Raw genomic sequence first — 23,639 nt, forward strand, 5'->3', positions numbered from 1 at the left:
CTGTACATACATAGCCGCCCCTATTAACATCACCCATCAGAGTGGTATGTTTTTTACCAAGGATGAACCTACACCAACACATCATAATCATCCAAAAGCCATAGTATGCCTTCGGTTCTTGGTGGCGTATATTCTGTGGGTTTGGACAGATGTATGATGACATATATCCATTATGGTAACATACGCAGTATATTCACTGCCCTAAAAATAGTAACAAAACCAAGAAAATATCTAGAACCCTGTTGTCCTAACAGGATTTTTATTTTTCCACATGCCCTTCCAACTGGGTCATGAGGTGTGTTGGGCAAGTTTTAGAAGTTGAATTTGTTTCTTTTATGAAGACTTAAAGGCATAATGTGTGTAAAGATCTTAATCTGCTACCTAGCATGTGTAGTCACTCTGGCATTTTCTTTCCTGCCTCCCTGAATTTCCAGCAACTCTTGCTATTTTTTTTAATGTTTTATTTATTGATTTTGAGAGGGGAAGAGCAGGGGTGGGGGGCAGAGAAAGAGGGAGAGAGAATCCCAAGCTCACAGCATGGAGTGCCACATAAGGCTTAAACTCAGAAACTGAGATTATGACCTGAGCTGAAATCAAGAGTCAAATGCTTAACTAACTGAGCCACCCAGGCACCTGCTGTCATGAAGGAATGTTGAATACTCCTGTTGTTTGTGAAGGAATGTGGTACTTTTTGGGAATTCAGACTTCCCTCCAGGAATAAAGCACTGGTAACTGCGGTACAGAACTGGTGTGTTCTGTGATGGAGACCATGTGGCTGGCAGTGCCTAGAACCAGCCACAGTCCAAGAGCTTACCAAGCCTCACAGTTGTCCTGCTGAGGTCCGCTTGCCTTTCCTCCCAGATCTAGCTCAGTCTGGCCCCTGGCCTACCTTTCTGTATAGGCCTTGTCTTGGTTGGTTCAACTTAAGTACAAGCTAGATGCTCATTGTAGCTTTTGTGATTTGGTTCAGGCTGTTACCTAACTCTGAAGTCCCTTTTATGTTGCCTATCTGAAGATAGCTATTTGCTCCAGGCTGATTTCTATGGTAACTCTAGCCAGTGTGATCTTGCACTTCAGTGATTATCTAGAAAACTTTTTTCTTACCTTAAAATCTTGATTATATCATTTGGTGTTTTGTACTTTGCCTTTTGAACCTTTTGGATCTTAAAGAACCAGCTTTGGTTTCATTGATTTTTATTTTTCTCTATTCTATTTCATGATTTTCAAAACGTATCTTCCCTTTTGCTTACATTGGGTTTCATTTGCTCTAAAATTTTCTGGTTTAAGGTAAAAGTTTAGATCAGCTTGGGATCTTTCTTTTTTTTACTTTTAACTTTTTAATGTTTTATTTATTTTTGAGAGAGAGAAAGAGACAGCGTGAGCAGGGGAGGGTCAGAGAGGGAGGGAGACCTAGAATCCAAAGACAGGCTCCAGGCTCTGAACTGTCAGCATAGAGCCCGATGCGGGGCTCTAACCCACGAACCGTGAGATCATGACCTGAGCTGAAGTTGGACACTTAACCGACTGAGCCACCCAGGCACCCTGGGATCTTTCTTTTTAAATACAAGCATTCACAGCTGTAAATTTCCCTCTTAGCACTGCTTCAACTGCATCCCTTAAATTTTGAGAAGTTGGGTTTTTATTTTCACTCAAATATTTTCTATTTTACCTTGAGAGTTTTTATTTTACCCATATATTATTTAGAAGTATGCTGTTTAGGGGAACCTGGGTGGTTCAGTTGGTTAAGCAAGCATCTCTTCAGCCAGGTCGTGATCTTTCGAGCCCCCCATAGTGCTCTGTGCTGACAGCTCAGAGCCTGGAGCTGCTGCAGATTCTGTGGCTCCCTCCACCCCTCTCCTCCTCGTGCTCTTTCTCTCTCACACAAAAATAAATAAACATTAAAAAAAATTTTTCATAGAAGTATGCTGTTTAATTTTAAAATATTTGAGGGTTTTTTAGGTATTTTTGTTATTAGTTGCTAGTTCTATTATAGTCAGAAGACATTTTGTGTGACCTTCATTTTTCCAGATGTCTTAATACTTGTTTTATGGACTGCATACATGGTCTGTGTAGGTGACTTGAAAAGGTACTTGAAAAGAATCTATATTCTGTTTTTGGGTAGAGTGTTTTTGTTTTTGTTTATTTTTGTTTAATTTTTTTTAACATTCATTTTTGAGGGACAGAGACAGTGTGATCGGGGGAGGGGCAGAGAGAGGGAGACACAGAATCCAAAGCAGGCTCCAGGCTCTGAGCTGTCAGTACAGAGCCTGATGTGGGGCTTGAACTCATGGAACTGTGAGATCATGACCTGAGCCAAAGTCAGATGCTCATCCGACTGACCCACCCAGGCACCCTGAGTGTTTTATAAATCTCAGTTAGCTCCAGTAGATTGAATGATTGTGCTGTTCAAGTCTTTGTATATTCTTAATGATTTTCTTGTCTGCTGTCAATTACTGAGAGAAGAGTTTTGAAAATCTCCAGCTATAATTGTGGATTTATTTATTTCCTCCTTCAGGTCCATTTTTTGTTGTTGGGTTTTTTGTTTGTTTTGTTTTTGGAAGGGGTTGTTCAGAGACATAGTTAACTTTATTAGAGACGTCCAAACTTTTAGCATAAAGCCACGTGATATTTATAAGAAAATTATATTTTTGGAGCATGAAGAATTTCTGAACTTCAGAAATCTGGAACTTTTAAAATATTTAGTCAAAACAAAATTACATAACAATTAGGTTGTAATTGTATAAAAAGGCAGTGATCAGGACATCTTGTTGAATATAAGTGAAAGTTGGGCAAAATGTAATTGGGCTTGCAGATGGAAAACCAACAAAGAATTCATCAAAGATACTAGGCTTAGGGGAGAGGGGAGCCATTTCATTGACAAACCTTTTTTCCAGGGAACATTGAACTGAATACAGGTGATGGCCAGGGAAGTGTGCCAGATGGAGTGCTGTCAGGCACCTGAAGAGACAGCTGGAATTAGAAATGGGCGTTACAGATTCACGCATACATACATAGATACTTTGTCTGATAGTAGTGCTATGCAAGCTTTGTTTTGTGTTTGCCTGGGTATCTTTTTTCATCTTTTTACTTTTAATCTCTAGTTAAGTTTAATAGAACTGTCAGTATAGTTAGGTTTATATCTGCCATCATGAGGGGCTCCTGGGTGGTTCAGTCGCTTAAGCATCTGACTTCAGCTCAGGTCATCATCTCATGGCTTGTGAGTTCAAGTCCCACGTTGGGCTCTCTGCTGAAAGCTCAGAGCCTGGAACCTGGTTTGGATTCCATGTCTCTCTGCTTCTCACCTGCTCACACTCTCTCTCTCTCTCTCTCAAATATAAACATTAAAAAATAATAAATATGCCATCATGTATCTTTGGTTCTTATTCTGCTTTCTTTTCCCACTTTCTTTTGGATTTTTGTTACTTTTTTTTTTTTTTAGATTTTATTTATTTATTTTTTTAAGAAATCTCTACACCCAACATGGGGCTTGAACTCCTAACCCCAGGCTCAAGAGTGGCATGCTTCATGCTCTACCAGCTGAGCCAGCCAGGTGCCCTGAGTGGGCTTGTTTGTTTTATTTAACCCTTTGCTTGGTAACTATACTTGTTTTTACTGATTTATTTTTAAGAACTCACTACATCCAACATGGAGCTCAAACTTCTAATCCCGAGACCAAAGGTTGCATGCTCTACTGACTGAGCGAGCCAGGTGCCCCTACATTTTTTTTTCTTTATATTGGTTGCTGTGTACATCACTGACTTAGCATGGTCCACTGTGACCATTAGTCTTCTACCAAGATTACTTTACATATAGTGCAAGAACCTCCCAATGTTATATACTTCCATTTCCCCCTTCATTGTTTGTAGTATTTTTGTCATATGTTTTAACTTTACCTGTATTATAAATATAATATTACTTTGTTACTAATTTTGTTCTAAACAGCCTTTATTTTTTTATAGAAATTACAGAAGGAGTAAAAATATCTTTTACATTTTACTCACTTTGGTATTCTCGGTTATTTGATGTAAATCACATTTCCATCTGGATTGTTTTCATACTACTTAAAGAATTTCCTTAAATCTTGTAGTAATGGTCTACTTGCAGTGAATGCATTCTGCTTTTGTCTGGAAAAGTATTTATTTTGCTTTCATTTCTATTAATATAAATCATTGTTTTCTTTGGCAATTTTAGTGTCATTAATTCCATCAGTGTATTTTTTCATTTCAGATACTGTAATTTTTATCTCTGGAAAGTTCCATCTGGATTTTCAGTATTTTCTTTTTACAATGTTCATACTTTGTATACTCACACATAATTAAAGCTGTTTTAAGGTCCTTGGTTACTAACTTCATCACATATGTTATTGCTAGGTCTTTCTGTTGATTGAGTTTTTTCTCATTATGGATAATTCATTCCTACTTCTTTGCATGAAAATTTTTTATTACATGCTAGAAATTTTGAATTTTACTTATTGATAGGTTTTGTTACGTTTTGTTGAAGAGTATTGAGTTGTGTTTTGGGTGCAGTTCAGTAACTTGTGGATTACTTTGATCTTTTTAAGACTTGCTTTTAAGCGTGGTTATGGCAACTCTATAGCACCCTTTGTTCTGGGGCAAATGAACCTCTGCTGCTAGGTTGATAACCTTCTGGGGACGCTACCCAATTCCTGTGGGGTTTTTTTGTTTGTTTTGTTTTTAATGTTTATTTATTTTTGAGAGAGAGAGGAGGAGACACAGAATCCAAAGCGGGCTCCAGGCTCTGAGTTGTCAGCACAGAGCCCGACAAACTATAAGATCATGACCTGAGCTGAAGTTGGATGCATAACCAACTGAGCCACCCAGGTGCCCCCTCCAATTGCCATGTATTACAGGTTCTCTCTGCTGGGGCTGGTGGGAACCCAACCTGCTGCCAACCTTATATGACCTGTGGGACTTGCTCAGCTTTCTGATCTCTGGTGGTGTTCTTGGAGTTTTTTCTTTACTCCATACAGATTGGTACTCACTCAGAATCATGGGGAATCCCTTCTTGGATCTCCAGAAATCTCTTCTGGAGACCTGGCTTCTTGTAGCTGCCTTGGCCTCCTGAAATCTAAGTTCAATCTCTTAAATTCACTGAGACTATTGGGCCCTGTTTCTGTTACCCTCTGTGTGGATGCTGCAGCTTGGAAGCTCAGTAAGCAGTAAGTTGGGGGCAGTTCTGGAGCTCATGTCATTTGTTTCCTTTTCCTCAAGGGTCATGGTCTGAGGTGCCACTTTGTGAGTTGTCTAAAGATACTCTTTTATGTGTTTAGTTTTCTAGTTGGAAGGCAATTTCTGTGGCCCCATTAGTTTTTATTCCTTCTATTAATTTTTAGTAATTTTTCTCATCCATTTTTCTCCCCCACCCACCTCAGGTTTACTTACTGTATTTGCTTTTAAGTATTTATATTGCCTTAGTTGATTTTTTTTATTGAGATGAAATTCACACTTTTTTTAAAAAATGTGCAATTGCGGGGCACCTGGTGGCTCAGTTGGTTAAGCATCTGACTCTTAACTTCGGCTCAGGTCATGATCTCACAGTTCACGAGTTCGAGCCCCACATTGGGCTCTGTGTGCTCACAGCACGAAGCCTGCTTTGGATCCTCTGTCTCCCTCATTCTGGCCCTCTCTTGCTCACACTCTCTCAAAAATAAGTTAAAAAATTTAATGGGGACGCCTGGGTGGCTCAGTTGGTTAAGCATCTGGCTTTGGCTCAGGTCATGATCTTATGGTTTGTGGGTTCAAGCCCCACGTCAGGCTCTGTGCTGACAGCTCAGAGCCTGGAGCTTGCTTCGAATTCTGTGTTTCCCTCTCTCTCTCCCTCCCCTGCTCATGTTCTGTCTCTGTCTCTTAAGAATAAATAAACATTAAAAAAAGTTTTTAGAAATTTAATTAAAAGAAAAAGTAAAGAAAGTAATAAAATAAAATGTACAATTCCATGGTTTTAGTATATATTATGCAACCATTCCCTCTATCTAATTCTAGAATATTTTCATCACCCCAAAAAGAAACCCTGTATCCATTAGCAGTAGTCATTCATTGCCCCCCCCCCCCTTCAGCTCCTGCCAACTATGAATCTACTTTCTGTCTGAATGGATTTGCCTGTTCTGGATATTTCATATAAACGGAATTGTACAATACATGACCTTTTTTGGTCTGGTTTCTTCCACCTAACATGTTTTCAAGATTCAACTACATTGTAGCCTGTATCAGTGCTTGAAGAATCCTTTTCACGGGTGAATAATGTTCTATTTTATGGATATACCACATTTTGTTTATCTTTGTCAGTTTGTGGACATTTGAGTTTTTCCCACCTTTTGGCTATTATGAATAATGTTATTGTGAGCATTTGTGTCCAAGTTTTTGTGCAGATGTAGGTTTTCGTTTCTTTTGGTTATATACTTAAGGGTAGAATTGCTAGATCACACAGTAATTCTGTTTAACCTTTTAAACTACCAGGTTTTTCAAAGTGATTGCACCATTACACATTCCCACTAGCAATAGTAGAATGTTCCGTTTTCTTTTTCTTTTCTTTTCTTTTTTTTTTAATGTTTAGCTGAGCATGAGTGGGGAAGGGCATAGAGAGAGGGAGACGGAATGTGAAGCAGGCTCTAGGCTCAGAGCTGTCAGCACAGAGCCCTATGTGAGGCTCGAAACCACAAACCGCGAGATCATGACCTGAGCCGAAGCTGGACGCTCAACCAGCTGAGCCACCCAGGTGCCCCAGGAGTGTTTCCTTTTCTTCACATTCTTGTTAACACTTGTCACTGTTTTATAGCCATTCCTGTGAGTGTTAAATAGCATTTCATAGTGGTTTTGACTTACATATACTTCCCTAATGACACTGAGCCCACATCTTCCTCGAGAACTAGGAAGAATATAATTAATTGGATCAAGGAGTCCCCACTGCCTCTCCCTCCCATGGCTCACCTGTAATTTACTTTTCCCCCACTATTTTCAGATTGTGAATAAGTGGAACACCGCTCTTATTGGCCTTATGACGTACTTTCGGGAGGCTGTGGTGAACACCCAGGAGCTCTTGGACTTGTTGGTGAAGTGTGAGAACAAGATCCAGACACGTATCAAGATCGGCCTCAACTCCAAGATGCCAAGTCGTTTCCCTCCTGTTGTGTTCTACACCCCTAAGGAGTTGGGTGGACTCGGCATGCTCTCAATGGGCCATGTGCTCATCCCCCAGTCTGACCTCCGGTAGGACTTGCTTAAAAATCTTGCTAGACCCTGCGGGAAGGGGACATTTCTTTACTTTTAGGTTTTATTTTTTCTCCAATTTTGGTTGTGCCCCCAAACAGGTGGTCCAAGCAGACAGATGTAGGAATCACACACTTTCGTTCAGGAATGAGCCATGAGGAAGACCAGCTTATTCCCAACTTGTACCGCTACATACAGCCGTGGGAGAGCGAGTTCATCGATTCTCAGCGGGTCTGGGCTGAATACGCACTGAAGAGACAAGAGGCCATTGCTCAGAACAGGTACACATGCAGGAAGGCATAGCAGTCCTGCTGGGGAGTGTGGCCTTGCGTGCAGGTCAGGAGCAGAGCGTGCTATACTTTCATGGAGACCAGGGAAGTAGGTTCCACGTCTGACCCATCTGTCGTTGGCCAGGGAGGAATGCTGGGTAAACTCTTTGTGTGAGCACATGTTTGATTTCAGTATTTTTTCCTTGACAGACGACTGACCTTAGAAGATCTAGAGGATTCATGGGATCGTGGCATTCCTCGAATCAACACCCTTTTCCAGAAGGACCGGCACACGTTGGCTTATGATAAAGGCTGGCGTGTTCGAACTGACTTTAAGCAGTACCAGGTACATGGAGGGGATAAGAGATTTTCCCTGCATCACAAGAGCCCAGGGCTGTGCCAGGAACCTGGGCAGTAGACACCCAGAAGCTTGATGGTGCTTGCCTTGCCATCTAGGTTTTGAAGCAGAACCCTTTCTGGTGGACACACCAGCGGCATGATGGGAAGCTCTGGAACCTGAACAACTACCGTACAGACATGATCCAGGCCCTGGGTGGTGTGGAAGGCATTCTGGAACACACACTCTTCAAGGGCACGTACTTCCCTACCTGGGAGGGGCTTTTCTGGTGAGGATTTTCTCTCTCTCCTTACAGTAACCTGTCCTAACTCTTAGCTCATCCCTTTTGTGCCTTTTGTTCTGTGGTGTTCACCAGAGGACAGCACCCTGGGAGAGGCTCTCACTTTACCTGGTCTCTCTTCTCCAGGGAGAAGGCCAGTGGTTTTGAGGAGTCTATGAAGTGGAAGAAGTTAACCAATGCTCAGCGATCAGGATTGAACCAGATTCCCAATCGTAGATTCACCCTCTGGTGGTCCCCAACCATCAACCGAGCCAATGTGAGTGTGATTGCTAGACCTATATGAGGGGGAGCTAAAAAACAAGCGTTCCTGCTCCCTTCATTGTGTCCTGAGGACAAGTGTCTTGATATCTGGTGTCACTTACACTGTCTTTTCCCATCAGGTATACGTAGGCTTTCAGGTGCAGCTGGACCTGACGGGTATCTTCATGCATGGCAAGATCCCCACGCTCAAGATCTCTCTCATCCAGATCTTCCGAGCCCACTTGTGGCAGAAGATCCACGAGAGCATTGTGATGGACTTGTGTCAGGTGGGCCAGGAGCGAGGGCACAGGGCACTGCCAGAAGTCAGGTCCATTTGGGCTCAGCTGGTTAAACATCTGACTCTAGGTCACACACAGATCAGGTCTTGAGTTAATGGTTGTGTGAGTTCAAGCCCCACCTTGGGCTCTGGGCTGGGTGTGAAGCTTCGGAAAAAAAAAAAATCAGCTCCCTCTTGGCATGGGATGTCCACCCTAGAAGCACCGAGGAGGAGACTTGCATTGTGGTGCCAGGTGCCACATTATCTGAATTCCTACAAGCCTCATTATAAGTGGGCTCCCACGAGCAGTCATAACCTTTCCACCTTTGCCTTCAGGTGTTTGATCAGGAACTGGATGCGCTAGAAATTGAAACGGTACAAAAGGAGACAATTCACCCTCGGAAGTCCTATAAGATGAATTCTTCCTGTGCAGATATCCTGCTCTTTGCCTCATATAAGTGGAATGTCTCCCGGCCCTCATTGCTGGCGGACTCCAAGTAAGTGCTTTATAACCCAACCCTTCGTATCCAAGAAGCTTGGTTTTACTGTTCTACGTGTGCTACTTTGGGAACAGTTCTTCCCTTTTTGAGATTTAGATGTAGTGATTGAGAGTTGATGTGGTTCTGGGACATGGGTTGTGTCGGTGGCTTCCTGAAGCCTGGATTCCTAACCGCTCTCTGCCCTCAGGGATGTGATGGACAGTACCACCACTCAGAAGTATTGGATTGATATCCAGTTGCGCTGGGGAGACTATGATTCCCATGACATTGAACGCTACGCCCGGGCCAAGTTCTTGGACTACACCACAGACAACATGAGTATCTACCCTTCACCCACTGGTGTGCTCATTGCCATTGACCTGGCCTATAACCTGCATAGGTAAGTTGGTGTTCAGAAGCATGTATGTATGTCAACCCCATACTTTATGTTTTAATACTTTTTATTTATTTAAGTAAACTCTGTGGCCAGTCTGGAGCTCAGACACTCAACTCCGAGATCAAGAGTCACATGTTTTACATGACTGCACCAGCCAGGCACCTAGTCAGCCCCGTACTTTAATGCATACATGTTTTGTAGTTTGCCTGTGGGGCCCTTTCCTCTTCTGGGTCATTGACTTTTTCTTCCTTGCCTCTGTGTACATGGACAGACACTCGTTAGCCTGGTCTTCACTCTTCTTGCCTCTTCTATTCTCGTAGTGCCTACGGAAACTGGTTCCCAGGCAGCAAGCCTCTCATACAGCAGGCCATGGCCAAGATCATGAAGGCAAACCCTGCCTTGTATGTGTTACGTGAACGGATCCGCAAGGGGCTGCAGCTCTATTCATCTGAGCCCACTGAGCCCTACCTGTCCTCTCAGAACTATGGTGAGCTCTTCTCCAACCAGATTATCTGGTTTGTGGATGACACGAATGTCTACAGAGTGACTATTCACAAGGTGAGAATTAGAGGCTAGGTGGGGATGTGGGCATATGTGTGCCTAAGGGAAAGGCCGCACTAACTGATGGTATCATTCTTTAGACCTTTGAAGGGAATTTGACAACCAAACCTATCAATGGGGCCATCTTTATCTTCAATCCACGCACAGGGCAGCTGTTCCTCAAGATAATCCACACATCTGTGTGGGCTGGACAGAAGCGTCTGGGGCAGGTGAGCAGGTTAAAGGGTCGAGAGGCTGTGGAAACTTGCTACCCCTTTTTCTTTGGGGGAGGTGTGCATGAGAGAGCGCGGGTGGGAGGTCCTCCTGTTTCTCTCTCTGAGAGATCAGGGTGTTTCATTTGAACCTTTGCCCCGAATTACTTAACTTGGGGAGTATTCCACAGGAGGCCCAGCAGCGTATGAGGGCCTTCATTACCTACTGGTTGGTCTCTCTGTTTCCTGAATCTCCCATCTCTAACCTACCTTAAACAGGACTACCAGAAATCATCTTTGTAAAGGGAAAGTATTCTTAAAACATGATTTTTACTGATTCTCTACAGTTTTCTTTTTTTTTTCAAAAATTTTTTTTAATGTTATTTATTTTTGATACAGAGAGAGACAGTATGAGAGGGGGAGGTTCAGAGAGAGAGGGAGAGACAGAACCGGAAGCAGGCTCCAGGCTCTGAGCTAGCAGTCAGCACAGATCTGACCTGAGCCGAAGCCAGAGGCTTAACCGACTGAGCCACCCAGGCGCCCCTACGGTTTTCTATATAACCCTTTTTGCTTGGTGATATAACTCTTCTCTGGCTTTCTAGAACACTTGATAATCTGGCTGGGCTACAGCCTGTCCAACCATGCTTTCTCTTTAAAATGTGTTTCCTTTTGCAACAGCCAGGATCCTCCTATCCCCAAACTCTGATGTTCATTTCCACTTCTGTGGCTTTGCTCCTATATCTTTCTCTCTAGAGTGATCTCTCCTCTTTACTATGTTAATCACAGTCTTCCTCGTCCCCTAAGACCTGATTCTGTGTACAGCCTTTTATCAATTTGAGCCTTAATGTATTTTGTCCCAGACACTTGGTATTGTATAATCAAGTACCAGCTTGTGGTATATCTTGTGTGAGTTTCATCTGGCCAGCTGTGTTGAAAAAAACTTTTGGGCAAGGCCGTTTGACACTTTTTTTGGACCTCCAAAGTACCTGGCCAACAGTGCACAACAGAAACATAGGTTGATTTGCATTTTTGTTCTAGTTGACCTGCAGTGGTAGAGACTCCAATTTCCGTTTCCTCCCCCTCCCTGTTTAGTTGGCTAAGTGGAAGACGGCTGAGGAGGTGGCTGCCCTGATCCGATCCCTGCCCGTGGAGGAGCAGCCCAAGCAGATCATTGTCACCAGGAAAGGCATGCTGGACCCACTGGAGGTGAGAGGTGGATGAGGTAGAAGGAAGGAGGGCTTAGACATACAGGCTGTTCCTAATCTTGGACTTGATCTTGTCTCAGGTGCACTTGCTGGACTTCCCCAATATTGTGATCAAAGGATCGGAGCTCCAGCTCCCTTTCCAGGCTTGTCTCAAGGTGGAGAAGTTTGGGGACCTTATCCTTAAAGCCACTGAACCCCAGATGGTTCTTTTTAATCTCTATGATGACTGGCTCAAGACTATCTCATCTTATACGGTATGAAACTACCTAACAAAGAAAGTTACTCTAAGAGGAGTGGGTTTGGGGCCGTATGACAATCCTGTGCCTTCCTTAGGTTTTCCCCAGGTCCCTTATGGGGCCATTTTTACATCTTCAACCTGTGGATGAGCCAGCAAGTCTATGTTCTACATATAAAGTTGACTGGGAGAGCAGCAGAGGCTGTACCTTAGAATTTGAAATCAATTTCTAGGTTCACTGAAAGGACAGAATCGAGGAAAGGGGGAGGACATCAAGTGGCTAAACCCCCCCCTTTGTTGCCATACCTCTTCTCAGGCTTTCTCCCGCCTCATCCTGATTCTGCGTGCCCTGCATGTGAACAATGACCGGGCGAAGGTGATCCTGAAGCCAGACAAGACGACTATCACAGAGCCACACCATATCTGGCCCACTCTGACTGACGAGGAGTGGATCAAGGTGGAAGTGCAGCTCAAAGACCTGATCTTGGCCGACTATGGCAAGAAAAACAAGTGAGCGGTGGTGGCGGGGAGACACGTGGGACCTCCAAAAAGGGTGAAATGGATGGTTCTGTGTATGGTTTCTGGGTCGTCTGAAACATTTAGGCTCAGAAATTTCTCAAGGACTTGCCCTGGAGATACCTATAGAAAAGAGGCAGTGTCTTCAGGAAATGCAGAAAACATCAGTGTTTCAGGGTTTCATTCTGCTTCATGGGGATTGTTTCGTGTTGCCGTTTTGAGCAGGGCATTTCTTTACCATCCGTATGTTACAGGAAGTTTTAACATCCCAGGTCCCCAGGTACTGCTGCTAATAGCACGCACGTCCCTTCCTTCCCTCTCCCTGTCATTTTGGCAACCAAGAAGGAAAATGTCCATCGATTTCCACAGACCCCCTAGGACGACTGAGGTGACTGACAATACCAGCGACGATCGGGAACATGTTCTAAGGCTTTCTGTGTTTCAGAATTGTCCTATAAACCAGGGCCCTGCTTGTCAAGGAAAAGAGGGGGATCTTGCTACCGGGCAGGTGTGAGCACTGCTGAAAGGGCGTATGTGCGCAGCGCCATCCTGGGCTGTGACAGATCTTTATCAGTGCCACTTGAGGATTGTCTGGGGTGAGGGTGTGGAGTCCCCTGCCCTACCAAGTTACACTCTTGCCATTGAGGCATGATTGACCAAGGGGAAGGGATCTTGTGGTGTGACCCATGCTGTCCTCGCAGTGTGAATGTGGCATCACTGACACAATCAGAAATTCGAGACATCATCCTGGGCATGGAGATCTCGGCACCGTCACAGCAGCGGCAGCAGATCGCAGAGATTGAGAAGCAGACCAAGGAGCAGTCCCAGCTGACAGCAACACAGACTCGGACTGTCAACAAGCATGGTGACGAGATCATTACTTCTACCACCAGCAACTATGAGACCCAGACTTTCTCATCGAAGACTGAATGGCGGGTTAGGTACTGTGACGGGGAGAGGGGGAGGGATGGCAAAGCCTACTGATGCTGCCTGAGGTGCTAGGCCAGAGAAATGCTGACATTCCCCGCCGTTTCTAGGGCCATCTCTGCTGCCAACCTTCACCTGAGGACCAATCACATCTATGTTTCATCTGATGACATCAAGGAGACCGGATACACCTATATCCTTCCCAAGAATGTACTTAAGAAGTTCATCTGCATATCTGACCTGCGGGCCCAAGTGAGTAATTATGCTCAACTAAGCCATATGTGTGCCTGGTGAATTCAGGGTACATAAGAATGACCAAAACAGCAGGAGGGTTTGCCTCCCCCCAGATACATAACGTTTTAACATTATAAAGCTATGGCAATTAAGAGTTCCAAAAGTTTTTGGAAGAAGATGGCATATAGTAAGAAAGGGATTCTTGCATGTATAATAAATGCGTATCAGAGCTGTAGGACTAAGGATGCTTTATGGTACTGAAACAGTCAGAACCCTGCCTTACAATACTTAAAAAATGCAGGTGGAGTAAAGTCTAAATGTAAAATACTAAGCTGTAGAGTATTATTTTGAGAGAGACAGAGACAGCGTGAGTGGGGAAGGGGCAGAGAGAGAAAGCATCTTAGGCCGACAGCCCAGAGTCCAACACGGGGCTTGAATTCATGAAACCATAAGATCGTGACCTGGGCCGAAACCGAGTCAGGCACTTAACCACCTGAGCCACCCAGGTGCCCGAGATAGCCTTCTTAAGACACAAAACCATGGGGCACCTAGGTGGCTCAGTCGGTTCAGCAGCCAACTTTGGTTCAGGTCATGATCTCATGTTCATAGGTTCAAGCCTTGCATCAGGCTCTGTGCTAACAGCTTGGAGCCTGGAGCCTGCTTCGGAATCCGTGTCTTTCTCTATCTCTGCCCCTCCCTGCTCACTGTCTCTCAAAAATAAACATTGCAAAATTTTTTACAAAAAAACACAAAACCATAATCAAAATCAATAACTTGTGTGTGACAAAGTGTGCCACAAAAGACACACTAAAAACAGGAAGAAATTTTTGCATAATTCTAAAATGAGATGGATTAGAATCTAGAATAGGGAATTCTCAGAATTAGATTTTTTTTAATTTTTTTATTTAATTTTGAGAGAGAGAGAGAGAGAGACGGCGTGAACAGAGGAGGGTCAGAGAGAGAGGGAGATACAGAATCTGGAGATGGGGTCCAGGCTCTGAGCTGTTAGCACAGAGCTCGACACGAGGCTCAAACCCATGAACAGTGGGACCGATCATATCCTGAGCCGAAGTCGGACGCTTAACCAACTGAGCCACCCAGGTGCCCCTCAGAATTTGATTTTTAAAAGTAACTGTAGGGGCGCCTGGGTGGCTCAGTTGGTTGAGCGTCCAGCTCTTGATTACAGCTTAGGTCATGATCCCCGGGTTGTGAGATTGAACTCTGCATGGAGCTCCACACTCAGTGCAGAGATTCTCTCTCTCCCCTTCTCTCCACCTCCCCCCACCTACCCCCTGCCCTTTTCCTCTCCCTTGCACGCACTCTTTAAAATAAAAATTAGTAAAATAAATAACTAGAAGAATAGGCAAAGAATATGAAGGTAGTTCAGAAACAGAACTATAAATGGCAAATGTAATGTGAAAAGGTGCTCAGGGGGGCGCCTGGGTGGTGCAGCCTTGATTTCAGCTCAGGTCATGGTCTCAAGGTTTGTGAGTCAGAGCCCTGTGTCAGGCTCTGCACTGACTGTGGAGCCTGCTTCGGGTTCTCTCTCTCCCTTTCTCTCTGCCTCTTCCCCACTCATGCTAACGTTCTCTGTCTCTCTCAAAAATAAATACCTTGAAAAGATGGTCAGCCTTACGGGTAATCGGGTAATTCGTATTATATACAACACCGAATTGTGGCCTCAGGTTGGTGAATTTGAGAAGATTGTTAAGATCTTGTGTCGCTGGGTTTATAGGGCACAGGTTTTTTTGTCTATGGCCATGTAAAATTTTAAATACCACCTAGTGGTGGATTTAAAGATGTGTTCATCTTGTGCAGATTCATGAGCTGTGTGTTGGTGTGCTCATTTATTTATGGATATTCCTTAATCAGCCGGGGGCCACGTGAGCAATGCTGGTTCCTGCACCCCACTTGAGATTCTGATGTGAAAAGTCCAAGATAAGGGTCATGTTTAATGTTTTGAACAAGTACCCAGGTCACTCTGAGGCAAGAGATTCTGATCACATTTTGAGAAACTATCCTTTGTTCTTGGGGAAGGGAACAAAGCACAGGGCTGACAGCCCAGAGTCTGGAGTGGTGCTAGGAATCGTTTTGGTTCTTGACCCCTTTGTTCCCAGATTGCAGGATACCTGTACGGGGTGAGCCCGCCGGACAACCCGCAGGTGAAGGAGATCCGCTGCATCGTGATGGTGCCGCAGTGGGGCACTCACCAAACCGTGCACCTGCCTGGCCAGCTGCCCCAGCATGAGTATCTGAAGGTCAGTGGGGGTGTGGGCGATGGGAGTTTCTGGTGTCAGGGGGGTGGGAGGAAGGCAGCCGTGCTGTTCTCATGGGGGGGGATTCCTGTCTGCAAATAGCTTTTCACATCTCTTTGTCTATAGGAAATGGAACCCTTAGGATGGATCCACACCCAGCCCAATGAGTCCCCCCAGCTGTCACCCCAGGATGTCACCACCCACGCCAAGATCATGGCTGACAACCCGTCTTGGGATGGCGAGAAGACCATTATCATCACCTGCAGGTAGGCTTGGGCCCCTGTGGGGGGAAAAGTGGTGCAGCAGGCATTGCAGCACAGGGCCTAGGAAGGCGGCCTGAGCTCTGACTCTGTCTTCATCCCTGTGTCAGCTTCACACCAGGCTCCTGCACACTGACGGCCTATAAGCTGACCCCTAGTGGCTATGAATGGGGTCGCCAGAACACAGACAAGGGCAACAATCCCAAGGGCTATCTACCCTCGCATTATGAAAGGGTCCAGATGCTGCTGTCAGACCGCTTCCTTGGGTTTTTTATGGTCCCTGCCCAGTCTTCATGGAACTACAACTTCATGGGTAAGTTCAGCCTGGGGAAGAGGGACTGGGGTTAGGCCATCACTGTTAGTACTTGGAGCTTGCCTCGGGTTTGGAGATGGCCCAGGGGCCCGGGCTTGGTGAGGCAGATGTGCCTTGTTAACACTGGACCTTTCCTTCCACCCCCAGGTGTCCGGCATGATCCCAACATGAAATACGAGTTGCAGCTGGCAAACCCCAAAGAGTTCTACCATGAGGTGCACAGACCTTCCCACTTCCTCAACTTCGCTCTCCTGCAAGAGGGCGAGGTCTACTCGGCGGATCGAGAGGACCTCTATGCCTAGTTGTATCCTCGCCTCCCCCCCACTTCAGACGTTCCACAGGCTGGAGCCTTTTACCCCCAAAGACAAGCTGGTGACATTCAGCAGCTTGCGTCCCCTTTTCCTCTATTTGTGCTTCTTGTGTTATTGATGTCTGGTGGCTTGTTAGCCCTGAGCAAAGTGGTGTATTAATAAATTTTGTATAAATAGTAGTTTTGGGGTTTGTTTTCCTCCTATACTCAAATTCTGGATGGAGAGAAGCTGGACTTGTTCACAGCAGCATGCTGACCTCAGCCTTAAAGGGGCATGAGCCTCCTGATCAGGGACTGTGGGACTAAGTAGCCCTTAGTGAACTGAGGTGGGGTTGGGCTTTCGCACCCTTACTGCTTGGCCACATTTGCCAATATCCCTTCAAAATATTTGCAAACCAGGGCGGGCATCTGGGTGGCTCAGTCAGTTAAGTGTCCCGACTTGATTTGGGCTCAGGTCATGATCTCACAGTTGTGGTATCAAGCCCTCTGAACTGGGTCTGGAGCCTGCTTAGGATTCTCTGTCTCCCTTTCTCTGTCTATCCCTGCTCATGCTCACTTGCTCTCTCTCTTGAGCTCTAATTTGCAAACCAAATCGTTCCTATTCAACATCCTTTGCCGTTTTCTGAGTCTGGAAGCTTGTGGTTTTTCCCTTCCCAACTGTGGTGCCTAGCCTAGCTCCTTAAACTTTGTGTCAATTCTGGTTGGAGAAAACAGGCACATGGCTGGACAGATGGCTGTCTCTGTCTGTAGCCAGGGACAACCCTACCTCCCACCTCTTGCCTTTAGTGCTTGGCAGCCAAGTTGAGCCTTATGACACCAGACACTGGGGTGGAGCCTGGACTAGACGCTGTGGGGAGGGATTGACAAAAGTGACCACTTAGAGCCCTAAGCCTCAGCCCTAGGACGTCTGAGTGGAAGCAGGCAGTTTTGCTTCCTGTGACCTTGGGGACTCTAGCAGGACAGGGTCCCGGGGGACCCAGTGCAGCACCTCCTTACCCACGCCTTTTCCCTTAATCGCTCCTCCTCTGTCGCTTCTTCCCCGCCCTCTATTGCCCTAAACTGCTCCTGGCCCGGAACTGTTTGGCTTTTTCCTGCCCCAGTTAGGGTTGGAGGAGGGGGGAGAAAGTGTCGCAGCCCTTGACCTTCTGGGGCCATGGAGCCCAGGGCGACGGTACCCGGGGTGCCTGGCTCCGGGCCTCGAGTGGCCGCCGGGTCAGGGACGGCTGCGGAGCTCGTGTACCATCTAGCGGGGGCCCTGGGCACGGAGCTGAAGGAGCTGGCGCGCCGCTTCGGCCCGGAGGCGGCGGCCGGGCTAGTGCCGCTCGTGGTCCGGGCGCTGGAGCTCCTGGAAAAGGCTGCCGTGGGGCCGGACCCGGACTCAGTGAGTCACCGCCCCCTCCCCTAGCCACCCGCAGGGCTGGTAGGAGCATAGCGCTCACAGCCTGGACTCCCCAGCTGCAGGTGTCAGCGCAGCAGGCCGAACTGGAGCTGCGGCGGCTGCGCGAGGAGAACGAGCACCTCCGCAGACAGCTGCGCTCTGGGCCACAGGGTGAGTGCGGGCACGGCCAGGGGGCGGAGCGGCCGGCTCCGGGCCTCCTCCCCAGGCCGCCGCTAAGTTCGCCCCCTCCTCAGAGGAGCGCGCTCTTCTGCGGCAGCTCAAGGAGGTGACCGACCGCCAGCGAGACGAGCTCCGGGCGCACAACCGAGACCTGCTGCAGCGCAGCCAGGAGACCGAGGCCGTGAGGGCGGGGCGGGGCGAAGGGCGAGGGGCGGGGCTCTCCACCTCCTCCATCGACACCCCGCCCACCTCCTCTTTTGCCCCGCCCCCAGCTTCAGGAGCAGCTGCAGCGCCTCCTCCTGGTGAATTCAGAGCTGCGGCACAAACTGGCCGCGGTGCAAACCCAGCTGCGTGCCGCGAGGGACCGCGAGAGCGAGCAGGAGCTACAGCGCCAGGAGGCAGTGGCGCTTGCTCTAGGGCCGGCGCAGAACCAGGCCAAGGGGACCGTGTATGAGCAGAGGCAGGAGCCGGAGCTGACACCGGCAGACGCGGGAGCCCCAGGAAGCCCTGAGGACCCGGTGAGTGCCCATAGCAGTATTGGCAGGGCTAGTACTTGGTGGGCACTAGGGAAAGGTTTGCTGTGCTGCGTTAGCAGGTCCACCGGGAAGTTGGAAGGTGGCGTACAAGTGTGCGTCCTCGAGCCGGCCTCTGCTCTCACACTCAGCCAGAGCACTGGTCTGTCATTTGTCGCATCGCCCTTGCCTCCCAAGTCTCCCTGCCAGTCGCTTGCTCTAGCATTCCTGTGATGGCCCGGGGGCAGGGGGACGCCAGCAGAGGCACCCCCACCGACCAAGCCTGTACTTCAGCCAGGGCGCCCCTCCAAGGTAGGACAATGCAGCTTCAGTCGAGAGGAACTCGAGCAGATCCTTCAGGAGAGGAATGAACTCAAAGCCAACGTGTTCCTGCTGAAGGAGGAGTTGGCCTACTTCCAGAGGTGAGGGCGGTGGGTGGGGGCTGGGACGACGGGGTTGGGGGGGGGTGCTCCACTCACACCTGTTCCTGGGCCTCAAGTCGTTTTGGTTCACTGATCTAGCCACAGTGATGTGTGCCAGGCACTGTGCTGGACACTGAGAGGACATCAATCACACAGTGCCTGCCCTCTGGGAACTTCTTCCAAGTGAGGGAGGAGGTAGCACGAAAAGTCTCAGCAGTGCTCAAAGAAGTATTCTTAGGAAAGGGCACCGACGAAGCTAAGGTCTCAGGCGTGTTAGCAAAGCGGAGTATTTAAAAAAAAGGGAAACAAGAGGCACAGGTACTTGGGGTGAGACCTACTGTGGGCATTCCCACTGCTTACTCGGGGCCCCTGCCTCCTCTGTAGGGAGCTGCTCACAGACCACCGGGTCCCCGGGCTTCTGGTTGAAGCCATGAAGGTTGCTGTCAAGAAGCAGCGGAAGAAGATCAAGGCCAAGATGTTAGGGATTCCAGAGGAAGCAGAGAGCAGGTAAGTCCCTGCCTCCATTCCCACTGAGCCAGCTCCCCTTCCTCTTTCTGCTGAGCTTCATGTACCAGCCTGGTCATACTCCAACCCAGCCTCGTCACCCCTTGAGCCTGCCACCTTAGCCTCCTTACTCCCTGAGCTTGTCGCCTAGTTAATTCTTAGCCTGCTAACCTGGCCTGGTCACCCCCTGGGCCTGCTGTCCGGTCTGTCCCGTTGAACCTACCTCTTGGGCTGGTCACCCTGCTGAGCCTGCCACCCTTCTCTCCGGATTGACCTGCTGCCACTTGCCAGGCTCACTGTACCTCCTGATAAAGAAACCTGGTAATGCTGCTTCTCCACATTAATTTTTCAGTTTTCTTTTTGGCTGGATCTGTTTGTTCTCAGAAGGTTCGGGCTGTAGTTACAGCCATGTCAGGGCCTGCTGTCAGGCTATAAGATAAAAGCCTCAAGATGTCCTTCATCTCCCCGGTACCTCCTTCTTTCCAGCCTCGAGGGGCCCAGAGTCACTCTGTCCTCCCTTGGCCATTCCTGGGCACTGTGCAGAGGGCTGAACATAGCTGGACTCCTGGTGTTCCTTAGGGCCTTGATTAATGACATGACATCTCCTCTCTCCTCTTTGCCTCAGTGACGATGAAGACAGCTCATGGCTCCTCCTCTCCAGTGATAAGGAAGCCCACCCTCCACCCACTGAGTCCCGAAGACAGAGTTTGTATGTTGGAAGAAGAGGAAAGGGAAAAGTTGTGGGGGTGAAGGAGGGACCCCATCTTTGTTCTTACCCTCTTTCCTATTCCACTGACATTAATTTTGCTGCCCTGAGCTCTAAGCATGCCCGTCCCTCATTGGCCCTGGCCCCTTTGCCCCCTCAATACCTCAGACTGCCCTTTCTTCCTGTTGTATCCCTTTTCTCACCACCGCCTGCCCTCAGCCCATATCGTTGACCCCTCTGGCATCCAAGCTCAGCGTGCCTCTTGGTTGTCCCCCCAGCTTTGGCCTGTCCTATCGGGGTGAAACAGAGTCCCCTGAAGCCCAGACCAGCAGCATGGCCCCCAGTAAGCTAGTGGGAGAAGAGGAGGCGCTACAGCCACCCCACCTGGAGCCTGTGGATAGCCCCACGGTCCTCAACTCCTGACCAGCCCTGCTCTGCACTTGATGAAGATCTTTGTCTGGAGGGTCTCAGCTGCCCCAGAGACCTGACTTTGGAATCTGGCCATGGGTAGATGTGTGGCCTCAAATGAGGACAGGGCTCCCTCCTTCTCAGCCCTCCCCAGGCTCTTTCGAGATCCTGGCCTAGGCCAGGGCACGATGAAGAGCTCAGCCTCCCTTCCTTCCCTGTATCTCTGTGCCAAGCCTCCGGGGTCAGAAAAAAGCGCTTCCTCCCTGAGTCTCCGTTTTCCCATTCATAAAATGGAGACCTGACTACCTACCTCCCAAGGGTTTATGCGAACGGCTTAAGCCAATGTAATAAAGCCACTGCCCGAGATACCCAGAAACGGCTCTGTGTCTGTGTGTTAGCAGTCTGTCCCCACCTGGCTCTGCCAGGACCAAAGGCAGGCTGAGGTTTCCTCCCAGGGTCCTGTTGGCTGTCAATGTGGGGAGGCGGGGGGTGTCTCCCCGCTAGGGCCTCAGTTGGGTAGTATGACCTAATGGAAAGATGGGGCTCCAACTCACACCCCACACCCTCGCCTGTCCCCAGTACTCTGGGATTTGCAGCTTCATTTTCCTGCCCCCTCCAGACTGACATGAGCCCCTTGAGCCCGGACTCAGCCTTTGCCGTAAGCTTTCCTTTTCATTTTTCTGGTGTCTGGTCTTCCTTCCCAGCACCCGCCCTCTCAGGGAGGTGCCTCATGGCAGCCCGCCCCTCGGCCCTGGTTTCCTCAGGAAAGGCCTTGGAAGGAAGCAGGGAGGGGGTTGGGAGCCGTGGGGGCCAGACTAACACAAACCTTCCCGCTGGACTGGCCGCCATGGGGCTGAGGCTGCTGCTCCCACTGTTACTGCTCTGGACCCAGGGGACCCAGGGGTCCAAGCTGGATCCCAATGGGCAGCACGTCTGCATGGCCAGCAGGTGGGTTTTTGTAGGAATCTGATGGGGGCTGGGGGGTGGTGCCTGAACAGGTATTGCGGCATTGCAGGGAAGGAGGATATGAGGGAAGAGGTCATGAGGCTTGAGGACAGCCTGGAGGGTGGTGGAGAATCAAGGCAGAAGGTGGAGGGCCAGGCAAGGAAAGGGAAAGAATTGGGGACACTGCGGCTATGACTCTTGACTAGGCCTGCCTGATGGGGCTGAGGCAGCCTCCCACATCTCAGCCAGAGACAGTGACCCACCTGCGGAGTCAGTCTGTCCCCCGGCTGACCCCTCTCTGCCCCACAGCTCCTCTGCTGAACTGCAGTGCTGCCCAGGCTGGAGGCAGAAAGATCAAGAATGCACTGTCCGTGAGTAGCGAGAACAGATCCCCACTGGAAAAGAAAGGAGGACACAGCCCAGTGACCCTCCCTCCCTCCCCTCCTGGGGCCTATTTCCTCTCCTGAGTTCTAAAGCAAGGGTCCATCCTGACACTACCACCCCCACCCCTCCGCCCCAGCCCTGAGGGAATGGTAGGTGCTGGGGGCCAATGACAGGGTCAGAGTGTCTGTCCCCTAACGATGCCATGCCACCATCCTTCCCACCTGGGTGGGGTGTTTTTCAGCCATCTGTGAGGGGCCGGATGCCTGCCAGGAAGATGAAGTGTGCCTGAAACCAGGACTCTGTCGATGCAAACCTGGATTCTTTGGGGCCCAGTGCAACTCCCGTGAGTCCTGAGTTTCATCTGGAGGATGAAGTTGCTAGGCAGGAGTGGGGTGCAGGGAGGCAAAGCAGGTAGAAAGGTGATCTCAGAACAGCAGGGCCAGAATCCTTCCAAGCTTCACTGAGAAAATTGAGGCCGAGTCAGGAAGTGACGCATTCCTGGAAGATGCACTGAGTCATCTGGTTTTTACCCATATCCACAAAGCTCTACCCACAGTTTCAGTTCTGGGCCCTTCACCGTCCCCCACTTCTCAGAAAGGATGGTGGTTTCCCTGTTAATTGCAAAATGGACACATGCTCAGTCTCCTGCACGTGCACTTTATACATGGGTGGAGGGTGGAAGGAGATCCCTGGCCAGGCTCTGCCCAGTCCTGGAGAAAAGAGGGAGGGCATGGGAAAGGGTTTGGTGGGCAGGATGGCCAGAGAGTAACTACTAGGAATCAGGGCTGAGAGGAGACACTAAGGGGGAATGTGGCCTCTCCTGTATGGTCAGCATCCAGGTGGGGGAGTTTTGGGGGGGGGGTGACACACTCAGATGCTCTGTCATCTCTAGTGGGGTGGGGGTGGAGGGAGGAGGGTGGGCATGAGAGAGAGGAAGGGGCATGAATGAAATACTACTTCTGTGTGACTCTGGGCAAACCTTTTCCCACTCAGGAACTTTAAGTGTGTTCCGGAGCATGAAGTGGGAGGCTGGGCTACTCGAAAGAGTTTTTGTAGTTCGTGAATCTGAGGCAGGAAGTGAGCTGTGCCTCAGGAGGTTAGGCGGCCAGATGTACAGGGGTCTGACTCCGACTCTTGGGAGGGTGGGTCTGGCGCCCCTCTCCCTTGTGGGAGGGGGCGAAGGGCCGAGATCCGTGCCTGGCCCAGAGCCCACGGACCCCTTTACCTTCCCCACCCCACGCACTCCCGCAGGCTGCCCGAGTCAGTACTGGGGCCCCGATTGCCGTGAGAGCTGCGTCTGCCACCCACACGGCCTGTGCGAGCCGGACACGGGCGTGTGCCATTGCCAAGCGGATCGTTGGGGCAGCCGTTGCGAGTTCCAGTGCAACTGCGGCCCCCACGGGCGTTGCGACGCCGCGACGGGCGCGTGCCGCTGCGAACCTGGCTGGTGGTCACCCACTTGTCGCCGTCAGTGCCAGTGCAACCTGGCGGTGGCGCGCTGCGATCAAGCCGACGGCTCCTGCAGCTGCGAGCCGGGCTGGTGGGGCCGCCGCTGCAACTTCCGCTGCGCCTGCCACGGCTCGCCGTGCGCGCAGGAGACTGGCCGCTGCCTCTGCCGGCGCGGCTGGTGGGGCCCCGAGTGCCGGCAGCAGTGCGAGTGCGTGCGC

At 49.1% G+C, this 23,639-nt stretch overlaps 3 protein-coding genes across 8 annotated transcripts in view; all 3 read left to right on the forward strand.

Moving 5' to 3' along the window:
• Window positions 1-16,713, forward strand: part of PRPF8 (pre-mRNA processing factor 8) — a 31,637-nt gene extending 14,924 nt beyond the window's left edge. For all 5 annotated transcript variants that reach the window (XM_029927502.1, XM_029927506.1, XM_029927504.1 and 2 more), the window contains exons 25-43: window positions 6,979-7,226; window positions 7,328-7,507; window positions 7,706-7,841; window positions 7,952-8,121; window positions 8,260-8,389; window positions 8,514-8,660; window positions 8,987-9,147; window positions 9,338-9,529; window positions 9,847-10,084; window positions 10,168-10,296; window positions 11,371-11,484; window positions 11,564-11,737; window positions 12,035-12,228; window positions 12,936-13,175; window positions 13,272-13,413; window positions 15,513-15,653; window positions 15,777-15,916; window positions 16,021-16,223; window positions 16,371-16,713. In XM_029927502.1, coding sequence (XP_029783362.1) covers window positions 6,979-7,226; window positions 7,328-7,507; window positions 7,706-7,841; window positions 7,952-8,121; window positions 8,260-8,389; window positions 8,514-8,660; window positions 8,987-9,147; window positions 9,338-9,529; window positions 9,847-10,084; window positions 10,168-10,296; window positions 11,371-11,484; window positions 11,564-11,737; window positions 12,035-12,228; window positions 12,936-13,175; window positions 13,272-13,413; window positions 15,513-15,653; window positions 15,777-15,916; window positions 16,021-16,223; window positions 16,371-16,525 — 3,234 coding nt within the window. In that variant the 3' untranslated portion in view covers window positions 16,526-16,713. The remainder of the gene's footprint in view (window positions 1-6,978; window positions 7,227-7,327; window positions 7,508-7,705; window positions 7,842-7,951; window positions 8,122-8,259; window positions 8,390-8,513; window positions 8,661-8,986; window positions 9,148-9,337; window positions 9,530-9,846; window positions 10,085-10,167; window positions 10,297-11,370; window positions 11,485-11,563; window positions 11,738-12,034; window positions 12,229-12,935; window positions 13,176-13,271; window positions 13,414-15,512; window positions 15,654-15,776; window positions 15,917-16,020; window positions 16,224-16,370) is intronic.
• Window positions 16,714-17,459: 746 nt separating this feature from the next.
• Window positions 17,460-21,015, forward strand: RILP (Rab interacting lysosomal protein). Of its 2 annotated transcripts, XM_029928007.1 has the most exons (9): window positions 17,469-17,914; window positions 17,989-18,082; window positions 18,166-18,272; window positions 18,364-18,609; window positions 18,898-19,025; window positions 19,410-19,532; window positions 20,155-20,238; window positions 20,514-20,603; window positions 20,635-21,015. In XM_029928007.1, the coding sequence occupies exons 1-9, from the start codon at window positions 17,687-17,689 to the stop codon at window positions 20,744-20,746; spliced, it is 1,212 nt and encodes a 403-aa protein (XP_029783867.1). In that variant the 5' UTR covers window positions 17,469-17,686; the 3' UTR covers window positions 20,747-21,015. The 2 variants fall into 2 exon arrangements, with proteins under 2 accessions (XP_029783866.1, XP_029783867.1); XM_029928006.1 differs by lacking the exon at window positions 20,635-21,015 and having other exon boundaries at window positions 17,460-17,914; window positions 20,155-20,606.
• Window positions 21,016-21,087: 72 nt separating this feature from the next.
• SCARF1 (scavenger receptor class F member 1) overlaps window positions 21,088-23,639 on the forward strand; it is a 10,215-nt gene continuing 7,663 nt past the window's right edge. The window contains exons 1-4 of the mRNA XM_029928008.1: window positions 21,088-21,591; window positions 21,898-21,959; window positions 22,214-22,315; window positions 23,224-23,638. Of these exons, the coding sequence (XP_029783868.1) occupies window positions 21,173-21,591; window positions 21,898-21,959; window positions 22,214-22,315; window positions 23,224-23,638 (998 nt within the window). The 5' untranslated portion in view covers window positions 21,088-21,172. The remainder of the gene's footprint in view (window positions 21,592-21,897; window positions 21,960-22,213; window positions 22,316-23,223; window position 23,639) is intronic.

The sequence above is a fragment of the Suricata suricatta genome, chromosome 17, assembly GCF_006229205.1.
Source record: "Suricata suricatta isolate VVHF042 chromosome 17, meerkat_22Aug2017_6uvM2_HiC, whole genome shotgun sequence".
Taxonomy (NCBI): domain Eukaryota; kingdom Metazoa; phylum Chordata; class Mammalia; order Carnivora; family Herpestidae; genus Suricata; species Suricata suricatta.